The 27039-nt window shown below is 38.7% G+C and overlaps 2 protein-coding genes across 2 annotated transcripts in view; both read right to left on the bottom strand.

The window, feature by feature from the left end:
- Positions 1 to 5679: 5679 nt before the first annotated feature.
- LOC135461910 (small VCP/p97-interacting protein-like) lies at positions 5680 to 8216 on the bottom strand. Its single transcript, XM_064739195.1, has 3 exons — positions 7985 to 8216; positions 7509 to 7679; positions 5680 to 6140 (listed from the first exon to the last, which is right to left on the bottom strand). Exons 1-3 carry the CDS (start codon positions 8048 to 8050, stop codon positions 6126 to 6128), a joined length of 252 nt encoding a protein of 83 aa, XP_064595265.1. The 5' UTR covers positions 8051 to 8216; the 3' UTR covers positions 5680 to 6125.
- An 8610-nt stretch (positions 8217 to 16826) lies between these two features.
- Positions 16827 to 27039, bottom strand: part of LOC135462098 (tubby-related protein 4-like) — an 81290-nt gene continuing 71077 nt past the window's right edge. Inside the window, exons 9-14 of the mRNA XM_064739457.1 lie at positions 24865 to 25102; positions 24146 to 24348; positions 23194 to 23431; positions 20899 to 22145; positions 18219 to 18413; positions 16827 to 17102 (exon numbers count right to left, since the gene is read on the bottom strand). Coding sequence (XP_064595527.1) covers positions 16986 to 17102; positions 18219 to 18413; positions 20899 to 22145; positions 23194 to 23431; positions 24146 to 24348; positions 24865 to 25102 — 2238 coding nt within the window. The 3' untranslated portion in view covers positions 16827 to 16985. The remainder of the gene's footprint in view (positions 17103 to 18218; positions 18414 to 20898; positions 22146 to 23193; positions 23432 to 24145; positions 24349 to 24864; positions 25103 to 27039) is intronic.

The following is a 27039-nucleotide window of genomic DNA, read 5'->3' as shown; positions in this document are numbered from 1 at the left end:
GATAACATTTATTTATTTATTTGATTAGTGTTTTATGCCGTACCTAAGAATATTTCACTTATACAACGACAGCCAGCATTATGGTGGGAGGAAATTGGGCACAGCCCGGGGGAAACCCACGACCAGCCGCAAATTGCTGGAAGACCTTCCCACGTACAGCCGGAGAGGAGCCCGCATGAGTTTGACTTGAACTCACAACGACCGCATTGGTGCCACTGATAAAAGGACACCTACTTTTAACCCACATATCAGTGGCACGCAGAATTTTTTTGAGTGAGTACATGAACATTGTATGCTGGCATATCAGTTTATAAAGGAAAGAACCTGTGTCTATTTATATCCCTTGATTTTCTCCCTGACCATTCATCCAGTCAACTTCAAACTTTGATGATCCGAAGAAATGTAGTGTCAGTTTTTGAAAAATTGCATGTGTAAATGAGGCAGTGTTGATGTTAAAAATCTTCAATGATATTCTGGGTTGTACACAAAACCTACATTCTTCAGAACTCCAGAAAGGCTTAGTGGCTGTTCCTCATCAGTGGAATGAACACTGCAGAAGCGTGCCTATACCGTGGGGTGGAAATTAGTTATTTTCAATGGGCACTGTACTAGTATATTTAAACATATCATTGTATGTATTTTTGACAAAATGGCAACAGAGGGCTCAGTTTAATGTGTACTTGACTTAATAACATTGACATTATAAACTGTAAATACTTTTCTATTTGTATCATTTGTAAAAATGAACTTATGCAGCAAAGGGTCAAGTTTACGTGTAACAGGGAACAACCTTAATTCAGAAGTTCTTAATATTTTTGTTATTTACACCCTAAAATCTGAGTGTCCTGTCACTGAGCAGCATTTTTTGTCATGTGACTTGTGCATCGTAGTTCCAGATGTATTAGTTTTACTCAAAGTTTATGATATACAAGTAATATATGAGATGTGTATTTAAAGAAAAGTAATGCATAATACTACAGGCAATATGGCAATTAATTTAATTACGTAAATACATAGACTGACTCGTGTGCAGCCTTACTCTGCTTATATTCTATTTTTCTTGTCATCTAGCTGGTCTTTGTATTCAAAAAAGGCAAATAGATATGGTGCTGAGTAACTGGACATTCCCAGATAAGAAAGTTTTAGGCGCAAAGCGTTAGATAAACTGTTTCTGTGATTAGCATTGGGAGGGAGTGGGTATACGAAGTGCAGAGAGAGCATGCTAGGTTTTGATTGTTCTGATTCTTTGTGTGATGTATGGCAACATGGCTAGGGTAAGCTTTGCTGGACAATTCAGACGCTTTATATGCCTGAGGCATGTCTGAAGTACTTTCCTGAGGGAGAAATAATGGTTTCTGAATTGACGTCATAACAAGCGTTCTAATTCAGCATCAAGTACACGTATGCCAAATGATATTATATACTAGATATTGTCTAGTCTATCACCCATCTGTCCATCCATGTTTCTCATCAAGAATCTTGTGTACATTGATCAGCCTCTATTGAGATCAGAAAGCCTATTAAAGTTTAGTCCTCCTGGGCAACTTTCACCAACCTTTTGAACATACAACCTCTTAATACTTGATTATGAATAAATTTTTGAGATGAGTTTCATGCAGGAGAGCTGATTTTTTTTTTTATGTGTATATATATATATATATATATATGACCTAAAATTTTGTCCATTTCGCCCGATTGTGAAAGATCTGTTGATCTTGAAAAGGGATTTTGAGGTTGGCTTGGAAGGTAGGATAATATCCTTGTGGAAAAATGTCAGTATTGACACCAAAAGTAATATTGTGTGATCTTTATTTGCCTATAAAAATGCTAATTTTTGGGCTTAGTTTTAAGGCTAATAAAGTTTGATAATTATCTTGAGTTTGAATTATTTGAGAAACTAAAAATCTCATGCATTTTTACGCTCATGGAATGCAAACAATTAATAGAAGGTGCTATGCATGGTATGTGTATCAGGTCTCTTAATTAGGAAAATTTGACGGCATTTAAAATGCTGACCTATGTTTACTGGTGATGGCAGTTATGACCACGTCTTTCTTCTCTATTTTTTTTTTTTTTTTTTTTTTTGCAATTTTACTGGTAATAAACTATTAATTGTGATCAAAATTGATAACTTTGGTCAAAACAATAAGTTATTTGCCGTTTTGTTTTAGTAGGTATTTACTTATGCCATGTGTTTTTATTTTGTTCCATATCCTGTTTCATTGCCAATATATTTAATGTCAACACAACAACAAACAACAATTTTGTTCAGTTGGCAACTGTCAAAAAAAAAATGACGACCTCGCTGCAAACTAACGAGTTGGTATATACAACGGCTTTTGCAGAAAGCCACCACTAAGGACGAGGGCTGTGTACACTGTATGGATTCTCAAAGCAGTGACTTTGTATCTAAAAAGGGAGTAGTTTTTGTCATTTTATAACAACATTGATGTCATTTGCAGATTGAAATGGAATCCATGCTTTTTGTGTTCTGAAAGATGTATTTACATCTTTGCATCAATGTTAGAGTGAAAGCAGAACAACCCAAAAAGTCCAATGAAAGCTATATCTGAAAGTACATTTACATACTCCTTCACAGGGGCTTCCATGGCGAAGTGGATAACGTACTAGCGTAACTCCAGTGCCTCTCGTCAATGCAGTTGCTGTGATTCAAGTCCATTTCATGTTGGTTTCCTCCATGGTCGTACAACTGCTTCGGTGGCCAAATGGTTACACCATGCTCCTTGAAGTTCGAAGACCTGGGATCAAATCCAGGTTGGGTCATACCAGGGACTTTAAAAACGGTACTTTTTGCTGCCTTGCTTGCTGCTCAGCCCTGAGAGGTTAGAGCAGGGAAATGGGACTGGTTGGCCCGGTGTCAGTGTAACGTGACTGGGTGGAGTGTCCTGTCTGGTGTCTTCAGCACGAATCTTCAGTGGCAGCAGCACTTTGGCGGCATGGACTTTCCGCGTAACAAGAAAACACAGTACATGTATATGTAAACTCACCTGATGACAACTTATCATCACATAACTTAAAATTAAACCCCCAGCATACATACATACATAAGGTTGTACAAAAGTCACTTGTCACAAAATTATACACCGATACTCGGTGCAGGGTACACAATTTTTGTTGAGGATTGTGTGATATAGTGCGGGTTGTCAGCTGAAATACCACACTGCAAAATCCACGTCCAGTTGCGTCTAACTTACTCAGTGCATGCCTGCAGTTCGCAGCATCTGGGTCAAACATCTTTGATGAAAAATATATCTCTGACAAAGAGTTACTACGCCACGGAGCGCATTCTGGCTTTTTCAATGGCTAAGAATGGCAATATAATGAGGAATATGCCAAATGATAATTAACCACTAATGTCCGGAGTCTGAACTATTGTAACTATTTGTAAATTGAGTCTTCATACCTGGCCAAATGATGAGAAAAAATGCTTCTGCAAAACACTCAAGTTTATAACGTTGGATTTATTGTAAAATAACAATCAGTTAGCATCAGAAATAACAAGCAAAACGATACCCCTACTTCCATGTGAAAGTACATTCATGAACACATATAGGACTACAGATCCCCACGAAAACATGAGACCCCAGGATATGATCCAAACCAAGACACTGGTTAAACTATCTACTAATAACGAGTTTCACACTAAAATAATACATGTACCGTATGTGGTTGTGGAGAAACAGCACAGAATAGAACACGAGGTTAAAAAGAGGAAAAGAACAGATGTAGAGACGGATTTCGAGCAACTTGATACAAGAGAAAAACAAAACTTGTCAGTTGTACAAATTTTCAATAGCAATTCTTCTCATGTTAAGGTCAAAATCCATAAATTACCACAGTATTGTGTTATTTCCTTAAGAAAACCATACATGTGAAAGATCAGCTACAATGAAGATACAGAATGACCTGTAATATACATTGTGTAGGCAATGAGCCAAAAGGATAGTCATAAATACAAGTGATTTAGGAAGTTCTAAAAATAGAAATCTTCAAAACACACATGTATACATATGTGATAAACATGGTTTATCCTTACGGAGATTCTTAGAGGTGATACAAAAAACAATGAAACATTTCCAGGCATACACTAACGGAGTGGTCCCAAGATATATGTTATTATTTACGTTATCTGTAACTCAGCAGAAAGCTACCTGTTAAGCTTAAGGGTGGAGAAATAAGAATGTCCAGAGTAATCTGGGGCACTTTACACATGAGTTTTGAGTGAAATGGCTGGGGATTTTGGGGAGAGGAAATGGATGATGCGAATGGTCAAGTGGGCCACAGTGACATGATGAGAGTTGGTTACACAGAAATGTTCCCTGAGCGCAACATGTTGAAAAAAATATGTCAAAGTCAAAATAGATGAACAGTAGTACAAAAATGAGATGTTATTGTTTTTAAACTTGAGGTACTGTACACATACTGGAAGTGTCTCCTACCAAATAAGTGAATTTTACAAGTTTCTATTGATAACTGCAGTTGAAAAATCAATACAAGAGATGCTCAACATTCCTAAATCCTCACAGTGTAACCTTAATAACTCTAAAATTATGTTTTCCTCCAGGCCCTGGTTTCCGCCCACAATAATGCTGGTCATCAGCGTACAAGTGAAATATTCTTGATTACGGTGTAAAACAACAATCAAATAAATAACAAAATCGGCCAGCTCATCGGAAAGCAAGGAAAACTACTGAATCTCATTTTGAATTGCCTGACTGCATTGCTAGCCTTAATTCAGTCATTCTTCCCTATAAAATGAGAGCATTTTCTGTACATGATTTTCTAGCTGTTTGGGCTCAAATTTTTTATGACTAACCCTAAAAAGTTTTCTCACAAATATGTCAATGTTTTTTTATCTCTGTGGTGTAACAACAAAAGTATTTAATTCATAATTATAATAATTTCTTTTAAACCTGTTTTGGTGGGGCAAAGCTCCAACAGTTCTGAGGGTAGCACAGGTGGAAAAAGTGAGTGTCAGTTTAGTAAATGGAAGAGTACAGATCTGAATTTCTAAAAGTCCAACTGGGAAGAATGAAACAAATCTCAGGTTAGTAAATGGAAGAGTACAGATCTGTATTTTGGAAAGTCCAACTGGGAAGAATGAAACAAATCTTAAATATAGCATTCGATTAAATTTGATTGTTGGCGTAATACTAAAAATTTTCAATCATATGATGGTGTTCAGTTTTATGGGTTAAGAAAATGGAAATGTCTATGCGCATAGATGTGTTGGCATTTGACAACATTCTGACAAACTTTCCCGCATGTGACCATATTGGTGGAAGACAACTGGGCTTCAATGAACGTTAGACTTTGCAACTGGCTGTGCGAATGCCGTCGACCACTTATTGTCACAAATGCTTTGTTAACTGAGAGAGCTAGGGAATCTACATAATCACCTGTCAATTATCAGGTTTGAACCCATACCTCCTGTGTCCTAGTGACTGAAGGACAAGCTCCTTAGCCAGATTTAGTATTATTAGGTTATTGTATTGGACAAGACGGCACAGATTTCCAACACCACATGGACGAGTACAGTACCACTCCATTATGTACTAAACACTTCACAATGATCTATTTATTATATAGCTGAACCTGGCAGAAGTTGTTTCGATCTCCTTGTTCTCGGCAGACAACGCACTCTGTATCCAGCCCTTGTATATTCCTAGGTCGCTTTTGATCTTCGCTTTAGTATTTTGCGGAATTCGGAAATCAAGAAATAATGAAATTTATTCCCCTGTCCACATTTCCTCGTCATTGTTTACAGAAATGACGAGAGCAAACGATAAACACAGCGGTGTCCCCGCTCAATGATTTTAGCTCATTAAGGTTACCTCCCTTTGCTCTCCGGGATCCAATATCATTCCAAGTACAGGATGGTTACATGGTACCATCCGACTGATTTCATTGGACCATATTCATAGCTATATAATAAATGTTGTTCATACAAATCGCTAGAATGTATTGTAGAGCCCACACGTCAAAGATGAACAGTACACCAGTTCTGAGAATGTATACCTGTCCCCTGAAGTTAAGCCATTATAGAAGCATAATGGTCCGCCCAGCTTGATCCACTTCGTGTTCCCCAGCTTACCACAACCACCTCAACCAACTTGCCACTGATAAACAAAAAAAAAACAAAGTCATAATGTTCAAATGACTGCACACAAGGATCCCTGACTGATAAAGGGAAGTCAGCATACTTTTTAATCCTGCGATATGGTGGTAGTGTGAAGCAGCATCTTGAGCCATTGATGCGTCAAAACTGGATTGGAGCACAACTTCTACAATGTTACAATATATTAGTTTCTAGTGTAATTTCGTACTGTATTTAATGTGACATCACAATCATGATCTGGGAATGGAACATTTGACGTTAATTAAATGGTGTCCAGGTGCGTTTGCCAGGTCCTCGTTAGCAGCTACAAGGATGAACTAATTGTTTCACTAATAGATTTCAGTGTAAAGCACAGTACATTTGTTTATTTTCGAGATCAAGTTACTCATATATATTTCATACGGACAACAAAGAAACTAATGACCAAAGATAAATATATTTTTCTGCATATATCTCAGAGTAGAAGAATTAATATACCTATGAGAGGTCTTGCACCCCATTCTCCTCAGTCAAAACAAACATCATTCAAACATATTTTAATAGCTTGGAACATCTTTCATACATCTTAACTTCACAGAGACTTGATATCAGTTTAACACCACGCTCAAGAATGTTTCACTGGGAGGAGGAAACTGAGGTGCCCGGAGTGAAACACTCACCCTGGCCAGATACCTGACAATCCTCCCCATTAAAACTGATTGATTGATTGATTGGTGTTTTATGCCGTACTCAAGAATATTTCACTTATACGACGGCGGCCAGCATTATGGTGGGAGGAAACCGGGCAGAGCCCGGGGGAAAACCACGACCATCCGCAGGTTACCAGCAGACCTTCCCACTTACGGCTGGAGAGGAAGCCAGCATGAGCTGGACTTGAACTCACAGCAACCGCATTGGTGAGAGACTCCTGGGCCATTACGCTGTGCTAGCGCGCTAACCAACTGAGCCAAGGAGGCACCCTCATTAAAACCGTGCTGAAACAGCTATGGCAACTGATTCCAACATGGGACCTCATTGGTCAAGGGCCAATGGGATACCGGCAGGTTTTCTCCCGACAACAGGTGGCGCTAGTGTTAATTAGGACTTGCACGTCACAAGTCTTTTGTTGCACGACGCCAATCATATTGCGTGCTGGGGTTTCATCTGTGACATATTTGGTCTACCCACTGTGACATTAGCAGTGTTGACGCTGCAGTGGAATGTCCAGCGTCATTGAATGGATGTAATACGCCCCACTTCGGACTTCTGCCGGTCTCCCATTGCAGTGAGCCATGCATCTTAGCCTCTACATATACCCGGTACTTAAAAACAAGCTGGACACTCAGTTTTCTATATACACAAACCCCAAGCTGAATGAACCTGAGCTTACCCGTAGACCTTTTTCTTCTTGTCCTGCATTCTGCGTCAGCTCAGATTTTCTCTCCAGTTCTTCCCGTCGTTTTTGTTTCCTTTTTAGACCTTCTGGATCTTTGACTCCTCTTCCCTCGGAGTCATGCTTTCTTTTCTCAGCTGCCTGCGCAATCTGTGCCCTTCTGGTTTCCTGACAGACAGAATCAAAATTTCACACGTATGGCAAATCACTGAAAATTCTACCCAAACCTCAAAACACCTTTCTTACATTAAAGGTGTTTTAAGGGAAAATGTGCAACTTAGTGGGGTGTGAAATTTTAGGTAGATATACAGCCCCATCCCCGCCAAAAAAAACCTCATCTTTTGAACACTGAGATTCCTAAATTTCACCTTAACTAAAAATATCACTTCAAAAAAAAAAAACAAAACAAAACAAATGTATTCTAGAACTAGAGCCCATGTATGCCAAGAACTTCCATTAAATGTTTGTCTTACGGCGTCAGGTGTGTGATCGCTGTCATCCGCAGCAGAACCACTCAAACATTCCAGACAAAGTCCCATGGCGGTAACAGCACCTGGCTGTCAAGGGTCTCCAAATTTTGGGTTAATAGCGCAACAAAAGTAGCTATCAAGGAAGAAGAATCCTCTTCAATACGTCTTCAAAAAGATGTCGGCGAATGACATGAAGGGTGCTTGACATTACAACGCCCACAACACCAGCTGCAGACATGCATAACATGTGATCTTGACTGTCAAGAGAAGTTTGTATACCGGAAGTGACATCACGTACGCAAGTACACTTGATTTTGGTGTTCTTCAACGGTACAAAAAGATCAGTTGATTTTTATACACAGGTATAATTTTACTGGTTTAATGTTAAGGTGTGGGACATGAAAATTCATTCAAATATGAAAAAATCTTGTTAGGTATCAATGTTACTTGGCCAACACATAATTTAACTAAAGTATTTCTATTAATATTTTGGCCTGTTAGCTGGTTGTATTTGAAAGTATAGGAATACACCATGTTCTATCTCACAGCATAGTAATTAATTTCATAAATGTTATAAATAGTTAGCCTTGTCTTATGTGCTCACCTCTAAAAGGCTTCATCAGTAAAATTGTTTTGGAAATGGTTATCACATGAGCTGTATTGTTATCCAAGTGACATCCCAATGATTTGGCTTGCTTGCGGAATTGTCTCCCCTTAACTATTTCTTAAGATTTACACACATTGGTTTCCTTATAGTGTATGAAAATAAAAGGCAAATTTTCAAATGTTTTATTTGTTTGGTGTTTATACAGTTCTCAAAAATATTTCCCTTATATGATTGCAGCCTGGTTTATGGGTGTAGGAAACCACTGAGTGACCTCACAAACATACTCCAGGAAGCTGCAGTTAAAACAGCAAGAGGTGGATTTGAATATGCAACCACAGAGGTCAAGGATGAGGGTCAAAGTGGGCCAGCGCTTTGACAAGTCGATCAGATTCCTCAGACCTTATGCAGTGTAGGTTCAAGGTCTGTACCAGTTCATTTACAAAGTTCATCTGGTACACAATGAAGGAAATCCATAATTTCCATAAGGTTTATGTATTAATTTGAAAATTTAAATTCACTCGTCAAAACTGTATGAAACTGACAACTTCTACTTTAGTTTATACGCGTTATGAAAATAAGATTAGTGAATGAGTTACATACAGCTGTATTAACTAAGATTACTGAATGAGTTACATATAGCTGTATTAACTGAGATTACTGAATGAGTTACATATAGCTGTATTAACTGAGATTACTGAATGAGTTACATATAGCTGTATTAACTACAGTGTAAGACTTGTATGGGAAAAGCCGCAAACTGATTTTCCTGTTTAAAGTAAAAGAAAGCTAAAATGTGAAGTAAGGTACATCATAGACAAATGAAAACTATGCGTAAATACTTCCTTTTATTTTTCCAGATTTTTAAGAGTGTTAAAAGGCATTCAAATACTTGAATACTTTGGTGGGCTTTATGAGCCATACTGATGGTATCAAGGAGCTCTGACGTCACATCACCTTTTTCCCTGATGTTCACTAGAAGGAAGGAATTTTTGGGAATAATACTTCAGTAATCTTTTACTCATGGGTTTACTCATGGGTAAACTCTGATGATATCGTCTATAGAGCTCACCTTAGAATTTAAATGTTTGAACGCCTTTACCTATTTTCACAAAAATCTAAAACAAAGACTACTTACACATAGTTTCAAGTAGTCTGTTTAGTGATGCCTACTTCAATTTTTAGGTCTTTTCCTTTTAATGTCATACCCAAGAATGGCAGCCTTTACTTTGGACTAAACCCTCAACATTTGGCGAGTTCCCAGTGAGTGAGTGAGTGAGTGCTTGGGGTTTCAACGTCGTACTCAACAATTTTTCAGTCATATGACAACGAAGGAATCCTTAGGGTGCATGTACGTGTAATGTGCCTCCTTGTAGCAGGACGGATTTCCACCGCTCTTTTATCTAGTGCTGCTTCACTGAGATGACTTACCGAAGGCAAGTAAGCCGCACCGCCCAAGCCATTATACTGATACGGGTCAACCAGTCGTTGCACTATCCCCTTCACGCTGAACGCCAAGCGAGGAAGTTACAACTTCCTCTTTTAAAGTCTTAGGTATCACTCGATCAAGGATTGATCCTGGATCTACCGGTCCCGAAGCAGACGCTCTACCAACTGTGCTATCCGGGCCGGTGCGAGTTCCCAGTGAATCTTCCCACAGATATGCACACTATATTGGCTGACACCATGTGGTCTTCAACAAATGTTAAACTTTACCAACACACACACCGAGATCGAGAACCTTTAACTGGCACCCAATGCACAGTGAAACCGGAGGAATGCACAAATGCCCTGTCCAAGGAACTGAACCAATGTTGTATGTCCAAGTAAACGAAAGACAGGCATCTTAACTTCTTGGCCATATCCGGCTCCATTCTGCAACTCGATAATTGTAAATCAATAAACCAGCATGAGGTATTAAATGAAATCACAAGAATACAGCCAGATAGTTCTTTCAAATTGAAATTTATTTTTACTCCAAAACAAGAGAAAAGTAATGGTTTTAAAACCATAAAATTCGTTATACATAATCTTTGGCAACATGAACTGATGACTGGCAGAAACATGACAACCATGATATGAGATAGAAATTTGTACTGGTTCTCCTGATCCAGCTGAACACACTGTGGTTCACGCAGCGCACTGGAATAACTACAACACAGCCACTACGTAGAACTACTGTACTAGCTAGCTAGGCTAGATTGTATTAGAGGGAATTGAGAGAAAGACAGTTAACTGTACAGTTATATAGTGATTTCTCTAAGCACTCACAACTCACTAAGCAGCTACTAGTTACACCTCAATCACCATCACTACATGCACATGCTGTTTGTCAGAAAAGCAGCAATTTATTTCTACTTTGGAAGCATCAATTTTATCTATGTATACTGAAGGGATAAAAAAGTACATCTACACATTCTTGTTCAAATGAGCACAATGCCTTGATGAAAGCAATGAGGCTTATTTCCAATGTTCGATAATGCTGCGATATCATGTTGAGTTTGTACACAATGGAAAATTAGAACAATGAAGATCATGTTGATTACAGAAGGAGCATATTGCATATTTCTGCTTGAACTGTTGTTCTGAAGTTACACGAACACTTACAGAGGTGAACATTTGGAGGAATGTCTTGTTCACTGGGCTCATTATAATGCCCTTGGCTAAAAGGTTAAACCTACAGGTGGTTGGAGAGGAGTACATTCTGTGGTTTTTGGTGGGTTTCTGCAGACAACTATCTAACCTATCATGTATGAATCCTTAACTTAAATTAGTTTCTTTAGTCTTTCTTATTTTTGCAGTTTGTACTTGGTGGGGATTAAATTTCTCTCACACACTTACTTTGTACTTAACAACAAAATGTTAAAGGTGACTATGTAAATCAGGCTTCCAACAAAGGACTGGATGTTTAAAGTCAACTATAGGAAACAGATGCATGTGCAAAGTGGGCTATAGGAAAGGGATGCATATCCAAAGTGGGTTATAGAAAAAGGTTGCATTTCCAAAGTGGGCTACAGGAATGGGCTGAAGTTTAAAGTGGGTTAGAGAAAAAGGTCGCATTTCTAAAGTGGTCTACAGAAATGGGCTGCAGGTTCAAAGTTGGTTACAGAAAAAGGTTGCATTTCTAAAGTGGTCTACAGGGATGGGCTGCAAGTTCAAAGTGGGTTACAGAAAAAGGTTCCATTTCCAAAAAGGGCTACAGAAATGGGCTGGAAGTTCAAAGTGGGTTACAGAAAAAGGTTGCATTTCTAAAGTGGTCTACAGAAATAGGCTGCAGATCCAAAGCTGGTTACAGAAAAAGGTTGCATTTCCAAAGTGGGCTAAAGGAATGGACTACAAGTTCAAAGTGGGTTACAGAAAAAGGTTCCATTTCCAGAATGGGCTACAGGAATGGGCTGCAAGTTCAAAGTGGATTATAGCAAAAGGTCGCATTTCCAAAGTGGGCTACAGGAATGGGCTGCAGGTCCAAAGTGGCAGGCTGTATGATGAAAACTTAATATCACCATAATGAGGAACAAATGTTCAAATATAATGCTCACACTGCAAAATATCACAACACAAAAATGAATCAATGACATATTAGTTGAATTGTATAAAATATAAATTATTAAAATGTTCAAAAATGTCCAAGCATATATTAAAGTGATGACCCAGATTTCTACATGTGACATAAACATGTCATGCCATCTGGACTCTCCATTGCATACATATTGAACATCACTTAATTCTGCATGCCATCCTAATATACTCAGATATCAAATGATGCAAGAAATAAAAGAAGCCTGTACACACACACATACACATATATATATATACACTATCCATCAACAAAATCATGTTACATGTGTAGTATCATACCTACAAAACTGGATGGAATGATAAAATGGCAATCATGTAAAGATCTTTCTGTACCCATTCATGTACAAGTAACCTTTACCATAAAAACCTTACATATGCATGGTAAATGACTAGACAAGATGTTTTTTACTCTAAAAATAAAACACAACATAGTTATCTTGCACATAAACTCTTCCTCATATTTATAAATTGACTATTACAATCATAAACACAAAAACACAAGTCCATAAAATTCATCTCATCTGATTGTTTACAAGTTAGAAATTTACACTAATGTACAGATCTAAGCAATGCACATTTCCTTCCTTACACAATACATTTAAAATCTTGGGGAAGCCAATATTGTATACAGAACAAACACACGTACATGAATGTCATTATAGCAGGTGGGTTGGTACAGGTAGGTATCTTGGATAAACAGTGTAGTGAATCTATAAAGATCACCGAGGTTTAATTCTATTTAGAATATCCACACATATCTGCTCATAACCTTAAATCATCATTCTAAGATGAACAGAACTCTCTAGAATCAGGTAAATTGGGCAACAGAAGAAACTTTAGGTCAAATATAGTGCTTCACACATTGACATGCTGCATGACTTTCTACCCTTATATCACCTTCTGACTCAAGAAATTATATGTGGCAATAACATGGCAGTACCAGTAAAATGGTATGAAATACCAGTACACTGTTTTACTATTTAACCCACAAGTTACCTGCATTTGCAACTTTGGAACATGATACACAATTACTCCCAAAGTATGCCTACCTGTTACCTGAGTAGTACCCATATGTATTATAATCATATGATACCTCAAGAAGTATGGTAAAACAGAATCTTCTACTGTCAATTAAGCATCATCATGTAGATTTCAGAATGTTTTGAGAAATTTTGGTTGTGCAAAATGAAATCTTTGTTCTCATATTACCTTGGGGCATTACTATTTTTTTGTTCTGGCTACAGTGGACATTACCTGAGGTGTATATTCTACCTACAGACAATGATTTAGCTTTCACTGACCAAAACAGAAAATGAGGCCTCACTTGACCCAAACCAAAGTGCACTTACCAGGACAACTATATCCAACCCTTCTCTGTATATGTGAGAAATTGCTGAATACCATTGGTGGATGTCTGATCAACAGTTACAAAAAAAAATAAATTTTATTACAAATAAAAACACAAACTGACAGTAAGATATTCTCTTGTCCAAATAGTCATGGAACCTTGAACAATGTGTTTGTCTGACAATACAACTGTTTGACAGTGTGTGGAGCAACAGGACTGTTTGTAATACATGTAATAAATGGTGTCAATCGGCAGTAAGTTTGCTGTTCACAATGACATGTACATACAAATTCATGTATATTTATACAATGTTAATACACACCAGACGCTATATAATACATTACATTTATAACACATAGAGAAACACATTAATATTATGGGTAATGTCAATATGTCTGTAAACACGAAAGTATATGAATGAGTTTGAATAATTGGTCTTGATCAAAGCTGATCAGAGACATACCATGATGTAGATACCAACACTGATCAAGTCTGATCACAAAACACATGTATATATACATGCAGACAACATGCCCAGTGTAGGAATATAACAACTGATACAACTACGGTGGAAATATTGCATGGTGGAATTAATTCATACCATTCTCTTAAAACTAAAGTGACCACAAAAAAGTAGTTTTATTAAGACCCAAAGGAAGGGATTCTTGTATAAGTGTTTAATTTTAAACACTTGAAAACAGTTTGGATTTAATTACAATCTGTTCTTGTTCAGGGCAACAAACAACAGGCAATAGCTATTTGTATAATCCAGATCAACCTCAGGTAAATGTAGTAGGTGGTTTAAGTTAAAAAAAAAAAAAAAGAAAAAGAAAAATTTGCCACAGAAAGATTTCAGAGCCTAGACATAATAAAAATACATACAATTCCATGGTGTATACCTGATATATAAAGTTATTTTCCAGAACATTTCATAGCTAATATAAGTCAACCATAAAATGTTTTTAATTACTGAAAAAATATACTGGCAATGACGAAATCCAGTATATCTGTGAAAGAAAGCCGTTTTAAAAAAGTAAATGAAGTGTTTTGGTAATAACCCTTTACAACGTGAGAACACTTCTGACAATATATTCCTATTAACAATACCCCTTTTTTCAAATGCCAAATTCAAATACTGATCAAATTCATTTCAATCAATGGTAGTTGGGCCAACTAAGCTATTCCATAATCACCACACCTGTCCTTTATAATAAAAATACTAATATATGTTAATATGGCCGTTATTGTATGAACCTGTAGTCCAACTGTAAACATGATCTGGTTTATAATTACGACATAGTAAAACTGGTTTTGATGGACATATGATGCATAGATATATTATGTGTGAAGATTTGTTGAAGGATTTAATCTTGATTCTGAATATGTGCCTGAAGGAACACACAAAGCTGTCATACACATGTGTGATTGGCTGCCTTGTGATTGTGTGTTACATATCGACCGGGCATAAAAAAATGGGCCGTACTTTGACGCCCAATATCTCCGAAACCCTCTTACATCAGCTTCTAAAAAATTTATACACTCAAGAGCCATTATGTCCTAAGTATACAGACCAAATTTAAATTCCATCCTTTAAAATTTCTGTTCATGAGACCAAAATCAAAATAGTGTCAAAAACGCGTGTTCCGGACATTTCAAAATGATGTTCTACCTTGTTTTAATTGAAAAGGTGATCAATTCCTTGTCCGGCACAGAGAAAACCATCTTGATTCAGCAAAACTTGTGGCTATCTGGCAGAAGGATTTCTCTGACACTAGAGCCAGACAATTTTTCCAGACGACACTTGATTGACCCATGTCACACAGGTGCAGTGCACGCTCTACTCATGACACCTGACAGGTGATGCAATGTGGGTCACCGGAAAGTGCGTTTTTGAGGCTATGTTTTCATTTTAACCCTGTGTACAGACTACTCAAACTATGACCTTGAAAACTGGTCAGTATATTACCAAAATCATGCCAATGTCCAAAGTTTGAAAGGGTTTGAACAAAGGATAATGGAGCAATGCAGCATCAAAGTACGGTCCATTTTTTTATGCCCACCCATAAACACATGGGGAGAAATGCTTTGCAAGCAGTAATATTCCCCATTATGCTGATATGAGATATGCTATAAACCATAACAGAAGACGTGTTTTGGCTACAGAATGCCAGTAAATTGAGGGATTTCTCTGACAACAGTCTGGAGCTGTAACAATGTATGGGACATACATAATCCGTACCTCAGCACCCATCTACCTCTTACATGTTCATGTATAACAGTTCAGACTTAGCTATAACTTCATGCCTACACATGCTTATAGAATGGTCGCCATTCAGCCACATCTTGAAGGCAAAAAAAAAAAAAAAAATGCAAATTACAGGCTTTAGTACACAGCCATGAGGATCACATAGTGTGTAGGTCTCCTATAACAATGTACACATCATGGTCTATTTGTGTGCCTTAATTGTTAAACCAGTACAGATATTCTGCATGCCCAGCACAATATGTATGAACATCCTGTATATAACAGATTTTTGGCAGAAAACCAAAGACATGAACCATCATGAAGGTCATCAACAGAAGATATTAAGGTCAAATTACAAAAACAGCCTATCCTTTCTGACAAGTGAAAAATGGTACAATTTGGCATCCTGAGGCCAGCATATGCACTTGTTGAATATTAAAACATTTTTGATTTTTCAAAACAAACCAAAAATCAACTACTTCTCAAGTTTTCAAAAGAGGAGAAATTCAGGTTGAAATTCAATTATGGATATCTCTAAGAAATATTTTGTAAAAATTTTAACTTACAATCACAAAACTTGAATTATGACCTTTGGTCTATGTTGTATAACATATATGTATGTAAAAATGTTTCCTTAAAAAAAACATTTTTAGTAAAGCACTGTTAGAATGTTCCAGACGATAGTGATATATAACTATAGGTCAATGTCCTGCGATTATACAGTAGCCAGAAACAGGTACATTTACAGCTCGCTGAATAAATTTTCAATGATTTTCGGCTGAATAAATTTTCAATGATTTTCGGTCAAATTGAAAGTATATGGCCTAGCCTGTCTCAGAAGACAAACACTGAATTCCCTTATTCCCATGAAGAAACCAGAATACACAGTAAAAATATATAGCTTAAATGCCAGACAAAATGCTAAAAACATAATATCAGCCAATAACACAGACATATATAGTTCAAATTAGATATCTTAACAAATTTCCCTCTATCCTCATCCCCTCCCCCCAAAAAAATTTTTTTTAAAAAAGACGAAGCCACATCAACCAATAAACAAAACAAGTACCCGCTTTACAGCATCAACATAAGAACAGTTTGTCTGTAACATAGCATTGGCTACACTCTCCTTGTAAGCACAAGTTACACATATGAAATGTATGACAACTAAGCTGACAGCTTTTTGTGTATGTATGCAGAAATAAAGTGCTATGCCAGAGACATTTGATCATTTGAGTCTCTGGGTGACATTTGCCAGTGCCACGGCAAACGCCTGCAGGGCTGAGAATGGGTATTGGAAGTCCAAGGTGTAGGCATTGCCATCAATCCTACCGAACTGCATCACCTGAAAAACATCAGACATGACAAAATCAGTGTTCTACATGTGTATGTCCCTGCTAAAACTGGCTAAGCCAAACCTGCTGCCAGTTGTTCAAAAATATATCAAAGTTAAGCCTGGCTTAAATCTTTATACCAGTCTTGTTCTAATAAAAAAGTAATGAGAATTAAGTCCAGGCTGAAGTTTATACTGCAGGCTTAATTGCTAATACGGTTTTGAACAACTGGTCTCTGCTAATCAAAATACCAAACCAGCCATTCATTCAGCATACTGACTTCTCTGTCACATGGCTTCATATTTAAGACAATACTGCACGACTTCAAAGTTACATTGTACTGTTATTAAATTAAAAAAATAATAACTTTTCTGCCAAGCAATTCAGACCTGGCAAATACACAGTGTACATGTAGACAACAGAGACTTTACTCTCAAACAATGTAGACAATACTATGTTCCTTATATAACTATAATAATATTTATAAGATTCGGGTGCATCTAGAGGAATGTGGGCATAGGAAACCATCAGATCCCGCCAGATATCTGAAAACCCTGCTGATGATAAAGGTGACACAAGATTTGTGCATGTGAACTCACTGACTGAGAGTTTGTGGGCTATGCGTAACGGCTGTGAATCAGTCACGCCTCTGACTCTACATTATAACCATTTACTGTCTTCATTTAAAATCAATCCCTATAAAGGAGATTAGTAGAGGCAAATAAAGATCATGAAGAAGATTCAAAATCAAAGGTAGTGCAACTCAAAAAAGTTCCCCTGTGCATTCACATATTGTAAAGCTGGGCCCACCCAGAAAGTCTTTTTTTCATATTATTTTTAGTGCAGAAACTTACATTTTCCCATTAGGATAATCTACCTTTCCCAAAAAACCTCAAAACATTTAAGATCAATAGAACTCTCAGATTTAGGTAAAACAAATAACACAGTCATGTCTGTAGCTTAGACAATGTACAGAAGTCAAATACGGTACTTGGAGTACATGTACAGTAGGTATCTAAAGTGCTGTTAATATACAAGCTGACATCTGAGTCACCGCAGCCAGGTGCATCTGCACCCAGCTGTGGGTTGTTCATGTGGACAGCTATACTATAACCCTGCCTGCCTACCTGTCGGCCACGAAATTCTATCTGGAAGTTTTTGGCTGACTCTTGCGTGACTCGGCCGCCAAAGTCCAGCTGGTAGACTTGACTGCTCTCGTTCCACAGTGGTGCCTTGTTATGCATGATCAGCTGTTTACGCTTCACACCATGTCCCGCTCGTGGAGATTTATCACTGTCACCTTTACTCTTGGCCTTCCTCATCTGTAACATACACAGCTAACAGCTTTACCTCACAAGTGCTGAGCGAGGAGGAAAAAAAGACATCACACCTGCTTATTTGCAAGGCAGGAAATAATTTTTTTTAAGGCAATTCATAATGTGATTAGCAATTTTCCCAACCACCGAACATCAGACATCAGCAGGAACAAATTTACCACACCTTCTAACTGAGTGACTCGTGAGATCTAAATAAATCTAACACAGATAGAGCACCACATTTCCCAGGAGAGAAAGCTGTCAAACTGTGCACTCAGGAAGTCCATGAGAAAACCTTTCTTAATAATACATCTGACTTCTGTAATTCTTCATGCAATCAGCTTTTTTCCACGTCTGCAAAATGTTCACTCAGGCAAATTCTAAGGGCATTAGTCCGTGTATAGAGTACTAAAACTGTATACTTTTCTGTGTGAGGAGGATCAAGTAGTCAGTACAAAGACAGATTTTTTTTGCTTAGGCCTCTGATTTCTTTGGATGTTCATGCAGGCAATTCCTTGCATGTCCCATGATCACAAAGGCTCTTTCCCCACCACACAGCTAAACTTCCATCGCACACAGACAGTAAAAGACCTGCTGGTGAAAGTTTTAGTGGTAAAATGTAATCAAGGTCACTGCTCCCTACCAATCAGTCTGCCAACAGTTTAGCGGCCTTGCTATCTTAAAAGGTTTTTGTGTTGGCAGAGTGATGGGTAATTCAGCCACACTAAGATCAACCTCTCAGACATATTTACCGAGTAATTCAGCTCCCACAGCTCGCTGGTAAAGTCTCGGACAACTGAGACCGGCATTGCTGAGGAGATCGCTACTAACTGCCAGAAACTCACGAACAGACACAGCCGCTTTAATCAATAAACACCTGCACTATATACATGTACCAGAAGATAGGTAGAAAACATTGACAAATAACAACAGGAAAAAAAAAAAAGAATCAATTTGGGAGCAATCTTAATAGCAAACTTCTCATTACTAGGTAAGCGGGCAATAAACCAGGATAAACCTGAGTTGTGGGGTAGACACATGTTTCCTGTGGGAGAGACAAAGTGCGAGCATACATGTGCAGCTGTTCAAGACTCGCCAACTCTCAATAACTTTTCTTGCCACCAATTATTGAAAGTTTTATGCCCAGGAGAGGGCTTCTATTCTATCAAACAATTCCACAATTTGTCTACATCTTGAAACGGCTGTACTGTAAAAAAAAATGATGAATATATATATAACAAGAAGTCATAATTTTTGAAGCACCCACATTTACTGCAACTTCTTGCCGTTGAATTAAAAACTAGGGTATATACTATATAGAAGTATATACATATGTAGTCAAATAAAATTGTTTGAAAACGAATTTCGTGGAAACATGGATATCATTTCTGCCAAAGGGATACATGTGTGTGAGAACAACAGACCTGTATCATAAAAGGACACTTCTCCCTCAGTGTGCATGCACTGTGTGTCTGAAGTTTCTTTAATGCAAGAAAAATGTGGCTGATGGATATTAGGGACTTGATACATATACTCCTGCAGATACCCCAAATGGCATAAAATTTCTATCAAAAAAAAAAGTACATGTTTAGAGGCAAATAAATTTTATAATATACATGTATGATTTTTGTGCTGTAAATTACACTTCCCCTGTATGACATCATCCCACCTTTCCAACCATCCTCAAAATACTTTTGTAAAATCAATCTAGTTCTAAGAATTATATATATATATATATATATATATATAACAGCTTGTCCAAGTTCTAACATACTTGTGCATATATACACAGCCATCTGAATGTGGTGCAACCTCACAGCTGACCATAGAAAACAACAGCAAAGGTCACCAGACTATTAGTGAGATAAAATCACCACAGTGTGCACAACAATATCACATTCACAGACAAATAATTGACCAAAGTCTTAAGGGCTCCAAGGCCGAATGGTAAATGTGCTAGTACCGCACAAGGGCCCTAGAGCCTCTCAACAGCGTGATCACTGTGAGTTCAAGTCCAGTTCATGCGGACTTCAGAAGATTTCTAGTCACTCACAGTGTGATCGACAAAAAGGGTCTGGGACAACTGAAGCACTCTGATTATTCTGATTGGACAATATGATTTGTTGGGTCACATGACCTGTCCAGGTGAAGGATGCCAGTCCAGCTGTCTAGAATGCTTGATTGCCAGGGTTTACATTTAAATAACTACAAGTACAAAACTTTACAAAATTTAAACTGCTGATCATTTTGAATTAGCTAAGTGGCGGTGTCTGTGCAAGGTCACTTCCTGGCCTTGTTTGTTTTAACAGCTACACAGCAATTTCATTCATCCAAATCAACCAACAATAAAATAAAATACACATGTATGAGTAAACCTCACACATACACATGTATGAGTAAACCTCACAGATACACATGTATGAGTAAACCTCACACATACACATGTATGAGTAAGGAGAATATGCCTTGTCCTGTTCATTCAACAACTCACCTTTTGTTTTAGCTGTGCTTTTTGGAATGTCTCCAAATTTCTATATCCCTGACTGGCACGAATCTCTTCCAGGGAAGACAACTCCTCCTCAGAACTCTCCACATGGCGAGATCGTCCTTTACGACTGAACAGAGGACTGAGTTTAGTTTTGTTGAGGAGCACCTCATGCCTGAGTTTCTTGGTTTTGGAGACGAGGCTCCTTTTGATGGGTGAAGCAGGCAGCGATGTGCTAGTCACCTCCTCTAGTCCATTCACCTCTGGCTTCAAACCTAGCACATTGATACCCGTGTCCAGAGAACCATGTTTGGAGAGTACCGTGCCCACCAGCCCCTCTCTGTTCAAGCCCCGATGGGCGTCCTCGAGAAGGGATGACTCTTGGCTGTCACTGGGGCATTCCCCAAGCCTAAAGCCCTGGTCAGTGGAGGGGGCAGGTGCATCAGGCGCACAGGTCTGGTTGGCCGAAGCCTCAGAGTGAGCTAGGTATAAACGCCTCTGTGATTCAGTGTTCACACTAAGTGTCACATTGCTACAGTCATAGATGGTGTTGGTTTCTACAGGAATGTCCATGCCTTCGCAGGTTTCATCATCAATGAAGCGGATACCCTGACAAGCACGGTCAGCCCAGCGTGGCATACTGGTGCTCTGCAGGTCCTGCTGCAGCACTTTACCCACGGTGCTGGGGTCAGGCTTGGGCAACTGGCCAGCAGGTGGGACACTTTGAATGTGCTGGACGCTGTTGCTTGTGCGACTGGAAGACGCTGGCACGACACCCACGGAACTGTCCCAGGTAATCTGTTCCACATGGCCATGCTTGTCAGAAGGCTGGAGAAGCTTGGGCCTAGCACCTTGATGCGCATAGGAGTCTTTGAGCAAATCACTGGAGTCCTGATCCAAAATGCTATGGAAGGCATTGTTTTGAGCAGTTGCATGATTTTCAGCGGGAGACAGTGATCGTGATTTAATGCTGGATGTGCGGCGGGGTTTTCCGGAACACCTAAACAGAGGTGTACCATTCTTGGTGGGACTATACTGTTCACTAATCTTCCCTGAGGACTGTCCACTCTTACAGCTTTCAACATCAGTTTGTAAGCATGGTTCTGAGTGCTTGCTCAGCAACACATCTCCACCAATCAAATCTTGTAGTTCATTTGTCTGAGTCAAACACGTATGTACACAGGCATCGACTGGAGCCACACTAACACCTTGGTCATCAGAAAAATTATGTAATATTTCCAGATCAACAAAATCTGAAAGACAAAAAATATATACTGAGTTCTTACCAGGTACATGTATGTGCATATAATGCCATGGTGATGTGTTCCTGCTAACAAATAATAACTTAGAATAAATCAATTTTGTCAAATAAAGAAAATCAAATTCCTACAATGTGCATTAGATGCATCCATACTCACATCATAACAAAAACTACTGTGATTTTTCTTTTTTTTTTGGATTGGTGTTTTACGCCGTACTCAAGAATATTTCACTTATACGATGGCGGCCAGCATTATGGTGGGTGGAAACTGGGCAGAGCCCGGGGGAAACCCACGACCATCTGCAAGTTGCTGGCAGGCCTTCCCACGTACGGCCGGAGAGGAAGCCAGCATAAGCTGGTCTTGAACTCACAGTGACCGCATTGGTGAGAAAAATCTACTGTCTAACGCACTTAATTATAATACCCTTGGCTGTATAACCACAGCACAGCAATTTCACAGGAGCTTTCTCATCACCTTTTAAGAGATAATGCATTTTCGAAAATCTTTTTAAAATTTAAATTCATTGATCTATGTCAAGTCCAATGACGAATAAGTTCAGCAATCATATCTAAATAAAATGACCTTGAAAAATTGATAAGGGTCGCTTAAAATCAATAGGTTTCTTCCCCATGGATAGGTGCACTTGTGATTCAAGTTTGGTAAACATGACGACAAGAGTTTACAAGCAAGACAAAAAATATAACTTGATTTACCCTAATGACCTTGAAGCAAAACACCAAAGCTTCTAAACATTTATTAGGGCTCTACTTGATGACCAAATGGATGTGTTATAAGCTTGATAAGCAAGATTTGAAGAGCTCATGAGATATCATGTTGATAGACGGATGGACGGACGGACAGACACCGCCCCCTAAAACCATACAACTATGCCAGTTCTACAGGTAACAAAATGTAACCACAGTATCTACGGCGGATATTAAAGTCAATACTTCAAATATGACCCACAAGTACGGGTGCGAATGACATAAGATATCACTTCAGCCTGTGGAAAAGGTACCCCTGGGGGGGCAATCCCCACCTGATTCATCCTCATCCTCGCTCATCCCCGCAGGCGTGAAATTGGGGTCACGAGAGTATGACTGGAGGTCGTAACAGGCCAGCTCTGCCACAGTGACCGTCATCTGACGAGGTTGTAGGTGGAGCAGACTAGTCTTGTACAGCACTTGTCCCAATTCCTCGGGCAGGTAGGACGCTGTGCCAACAATTCGGAACTTGGTCCCCCAAATGTTGGATGTGATCTCCACAAGCTTGTTACTCTACACAACACAAATGATGTCACTGTATGAAGTATTCATCATGTTTCAAAATATTCATCTACACACAGGTATTTGTTCCCCATGGATGAAAGTATACAATGTGGGTATTAAGACATCTCAAAGAACCAGACAAAGAACCAGATTTACTTGTTGGATGACTTTCGGGTGATGCTGCTTTGATAAGCAAATGCGAGAAGGTTATACACATGTCTATAATGTCTTGATGAAACTTCTTGCTGCAGGACAACACTGTTGTATATGTAGAACTTGAGCCTAGGAACTTGTATTCTGTACTGAGTTACAAGATAGCTGCTGTACTCCTGTAGTCATGGTAACAGAAGCAGTCCACATTTACAAACAGAGAGTACCCAGTTACTTCATGTAAGAACAGTGTCATAAAATGAAAACAAATCCTGAATACAATACTACTCAAGAACTTTTCGTTGGTCAGGTTTATTGGTAGAGAAGACTGGAGTAAACCAATCAACAGCTACCTCTCAAACCCTCTGATATAAAGCCCCTATGAAAAAGGCAAAACTTATATCGAAACACACAAACCCACTAGTCATGGGACTGAGTCATAGCAACCTAGTATTTTAACCATCTGAGCCCACAAAGCCCCTTCTAACTTCTGTTATCTGTGAATGGGAGAATATTTCATCCTATAGTGCTTGTTACCCCAAGAAACCTTGCTACCCCATCACCCACGCCTACCTCTGGCAGGTTGTCATTGTAGAACAGCTCATCGAGAGTACGGAATGTTATGCTCCTCTCTACCCTCTCTGCTCGGAAATGTTTTTGACGCTTTTTTCTTTGCATTCTTGGTGAGCCACAGCCATCCACGGACACATCACTGTCAGAGTCCAGCTCACTCTCCCCACCACTACTCAAACAGGTGTGTTCCTCATCTGCAGCTGCTAAAATATTGACGTATTTCTCTGACTTCTGATTTATAATGCAATAGTCAAGAATTTTCCACTCGTACAATGACGATCATTTACCTTTAGCAAGATAGTTTTGTTTGTTTGCTTGCTTACTCAGTGTTTAAAATATGCTTGACGTAATTTCGCCCATTTCAGGACTGTGTCTTTATGTAGCATGTTGCACCCAATGCTGACAGTGCTGCCTCACTGGAATGGCATGCCACCATAAACATGATGTGTCTTACCCAGGCACAGTATGCTTGCACCAAGGCTGTGCCATATACTGAGCCCCAAATTGAGAGGTAAGGATCCAAGATTTTAAGGTCCTAACAAGCCTATTTTTAGAGGTGAAGAGGGTTCCACATTTAGGGTTATTTTGTATAATTAGGGAGAAACACACTGACTTTGAACTTAGTTTGGTAGCACAATTGGTACGGTAACTAAAATACTGCCAAAGTCAATGTAGGCATTCTATTGTTTTTACCAAGTGTATAATAACATGACACTTACTGGATCTGCCACCCAGAGTCCTTATCTTAGGGTCGAAAATAACAAAATCTGGTCGTATTTTGCTGGCTCGCTTCCCCTTTAAAAGTGGCACCAGGCCCCCAAGATACTCCAGATAGAGGGTGTAGTGACCCCCTGACGTCTCATCACCATGACGAATCATCGTACAGTACAGCCGCTCATTGCCAGGGGGGAGGGAACTCACAAACTCACGCAACTTAAATGGGTCGGGTATATAGCTCTGAAAATAATTGATAAATGAAGAATGCTACTTAATTCTTCAAGCATTACATACATGTACAAGGTGTTTAAATTAATTACATTTAAATAATGTATTTCTTGTATTCGAAAATGTTTCACTTCTACAACTGTAGTCAGGTTTAATGGTGGGGGAAGCAAGGGTATCCAGTGTAAACCATCGACCTTTACAAAGAAGTACCTGATAAACATCTTCACTCAAAGCTGTAGCCGAAACAGCAACCCTGAGCAGGATTTGAACATGTAATGTCACAGGTAACTTCACTACTTCACGGAAACAGGAATATTTTAGGAGGCAATCATGTTCGTGACAACATGAGGCAAGCCAATGGACATTGTCTCACAGCTTATTTCAACCATACATGTATCGCGCAGGAGCTTGACGCAGAACAGTTCTGATATCATACAGTACATACTGCCTCACTGATGCATAAATGGGAAAACACCAAATGGACACATGGTGAATTAAATTCTAGTGCATCAATTGATGCATCAAACCATTAACACAGTCACAAATACCATTTTCATAATTAAATGTGTGCTGGCATATGAGATACAAACACTATACAAGTGTCTCAGGGTAGTTTGGGGAAAAGTTATGTACTAAATTTTTGGGACATCAAGGTAACATATTTTTACCTTAAATTTACAGTTTGAGTGAAAACTACAGTTACAGGTTTTACATTACAGACATTGGAAATGTGCAGTGCATCAGCAGACATGATGGATCTTAGGCTCTATAATGTGCCCATTAACACGCAGTTATACCGGAGCAGATCGAACCAATCTTAGAGAGTCCATAAAGAAATGACCAAGCACTCACAGTTTGTAATTCCCCTAGTGTCACACCACAGTCTGGTCAAGCTGTCAATGCAGGCTATTAATTTCTGATCAGGAGACTGTCTATGTGACAAGAAGCTCTTAAACAGAGGAAACTGGTTGTGACCTGCACCGGTCCCCTCACGCCCAGATAATCCCTAAGCCTTAGTATATAAATGTAGAAGATGAGCCCACACACATAGCAATCAAAATAGTCTAGATAAACAATAATTGGCTGTAGATAAAAAAGACATGACAACAAACAAAAATATCTAGTTGATTTCTTAGACTGATGGACTGTATCAAAAGAACAAGCCAAAGGTAAAGTCAAACCTGTAACTCTCAAAAAATGCTGAACCCCCCCAAAAAAGTTTGAATCTTCAAACTTCTCTTTAGTGTGTTCATAATTTTTTTGACATTAATTATACTGGGGGGCTGCCATGTTTGGCTAGTTGGGACCCTGAGCTCTTCAGTGTCTGGAGGTAATTGTGTTAACTCTTCAATGCTTTCTGTATATTCACCTTGCTCTCGTGTCTGCTTGCTACCACATACATGCGACTACAAGAGGGTGCATGCTACATAACCTTGATGTCAGTGACATCAGGGGATTTCCTACAATTCTGCCTTCTCATTGGGTTAATGGAACAAAGATCTAATTATAGCTAGGTTCACAATATGGCATATACCCAAGAGAGTGGAAGCTTTTGTTTATTTTTTTCTCACTTTGAATTGCCTTGTAGTTTTGTAACAAGAAATACCTCTTTGCTTCACAAGCACAACTACACAGAAACTGTAATGTTTAAAAGAAAAGAACAAAAGAGTGCACTGCACAGACTGACTTGTTTCAGACTTGTTTATTACGCTCCCCATTTCATCTAAATTTATAGAAGAATGATCCAATACGTTGAGGATTTAAGGGTAGCTTAGAAAACTAGGCTACATTATGATCAGCAGCTTTCACTATATCTTGCCCTGCCCATCCAGCCAAACAACAGAAATCATTACTGTAGCCTCAGTAATGATCCTGGGGGCTGATCAACCAAGAAAGGTATTACCGGTATATCTGAATTCCTGGCTGTCAACTCAGGCCTCCAGTTCCAA

Source organism: Liolophura sinensis, chromosome 1 (assembly GCF_032854445.1).
Source record: "Liolophura sinensis isolate JHLJ2023 chromosome 1, CUHK_Ljap_v2, whole genome shotgun sequence".
Lineage (NCBI taxonomy): Eukaryota > Metazoa > Mollusca > Polyplacophora > Chitonida > Chitonidae > Liolophura > Liolophura sinensis.
Note: the sequence above shows the minus strand (reverse complement) of the source record. Positions and strands in the feature narration are given on the sequence as shown.

Bases quoted from the DNA above. Each gene is read 5' to 3' on its own strand.
- LOC135461910 (XM_064739195.1), bottom strand. From the start codon at position 8,050: ATGGGACTTTGTCTGGAATGTTTGAGTGGTTCTGCTGCGGATGACAGC. The intron at 7,680-7,984 runs GTAAGACAAACA...TCTGTCTGTCAG, and splicing joins GCGATCACACACCTGACGCC to GAAACCAGAAGGGCACAGAT.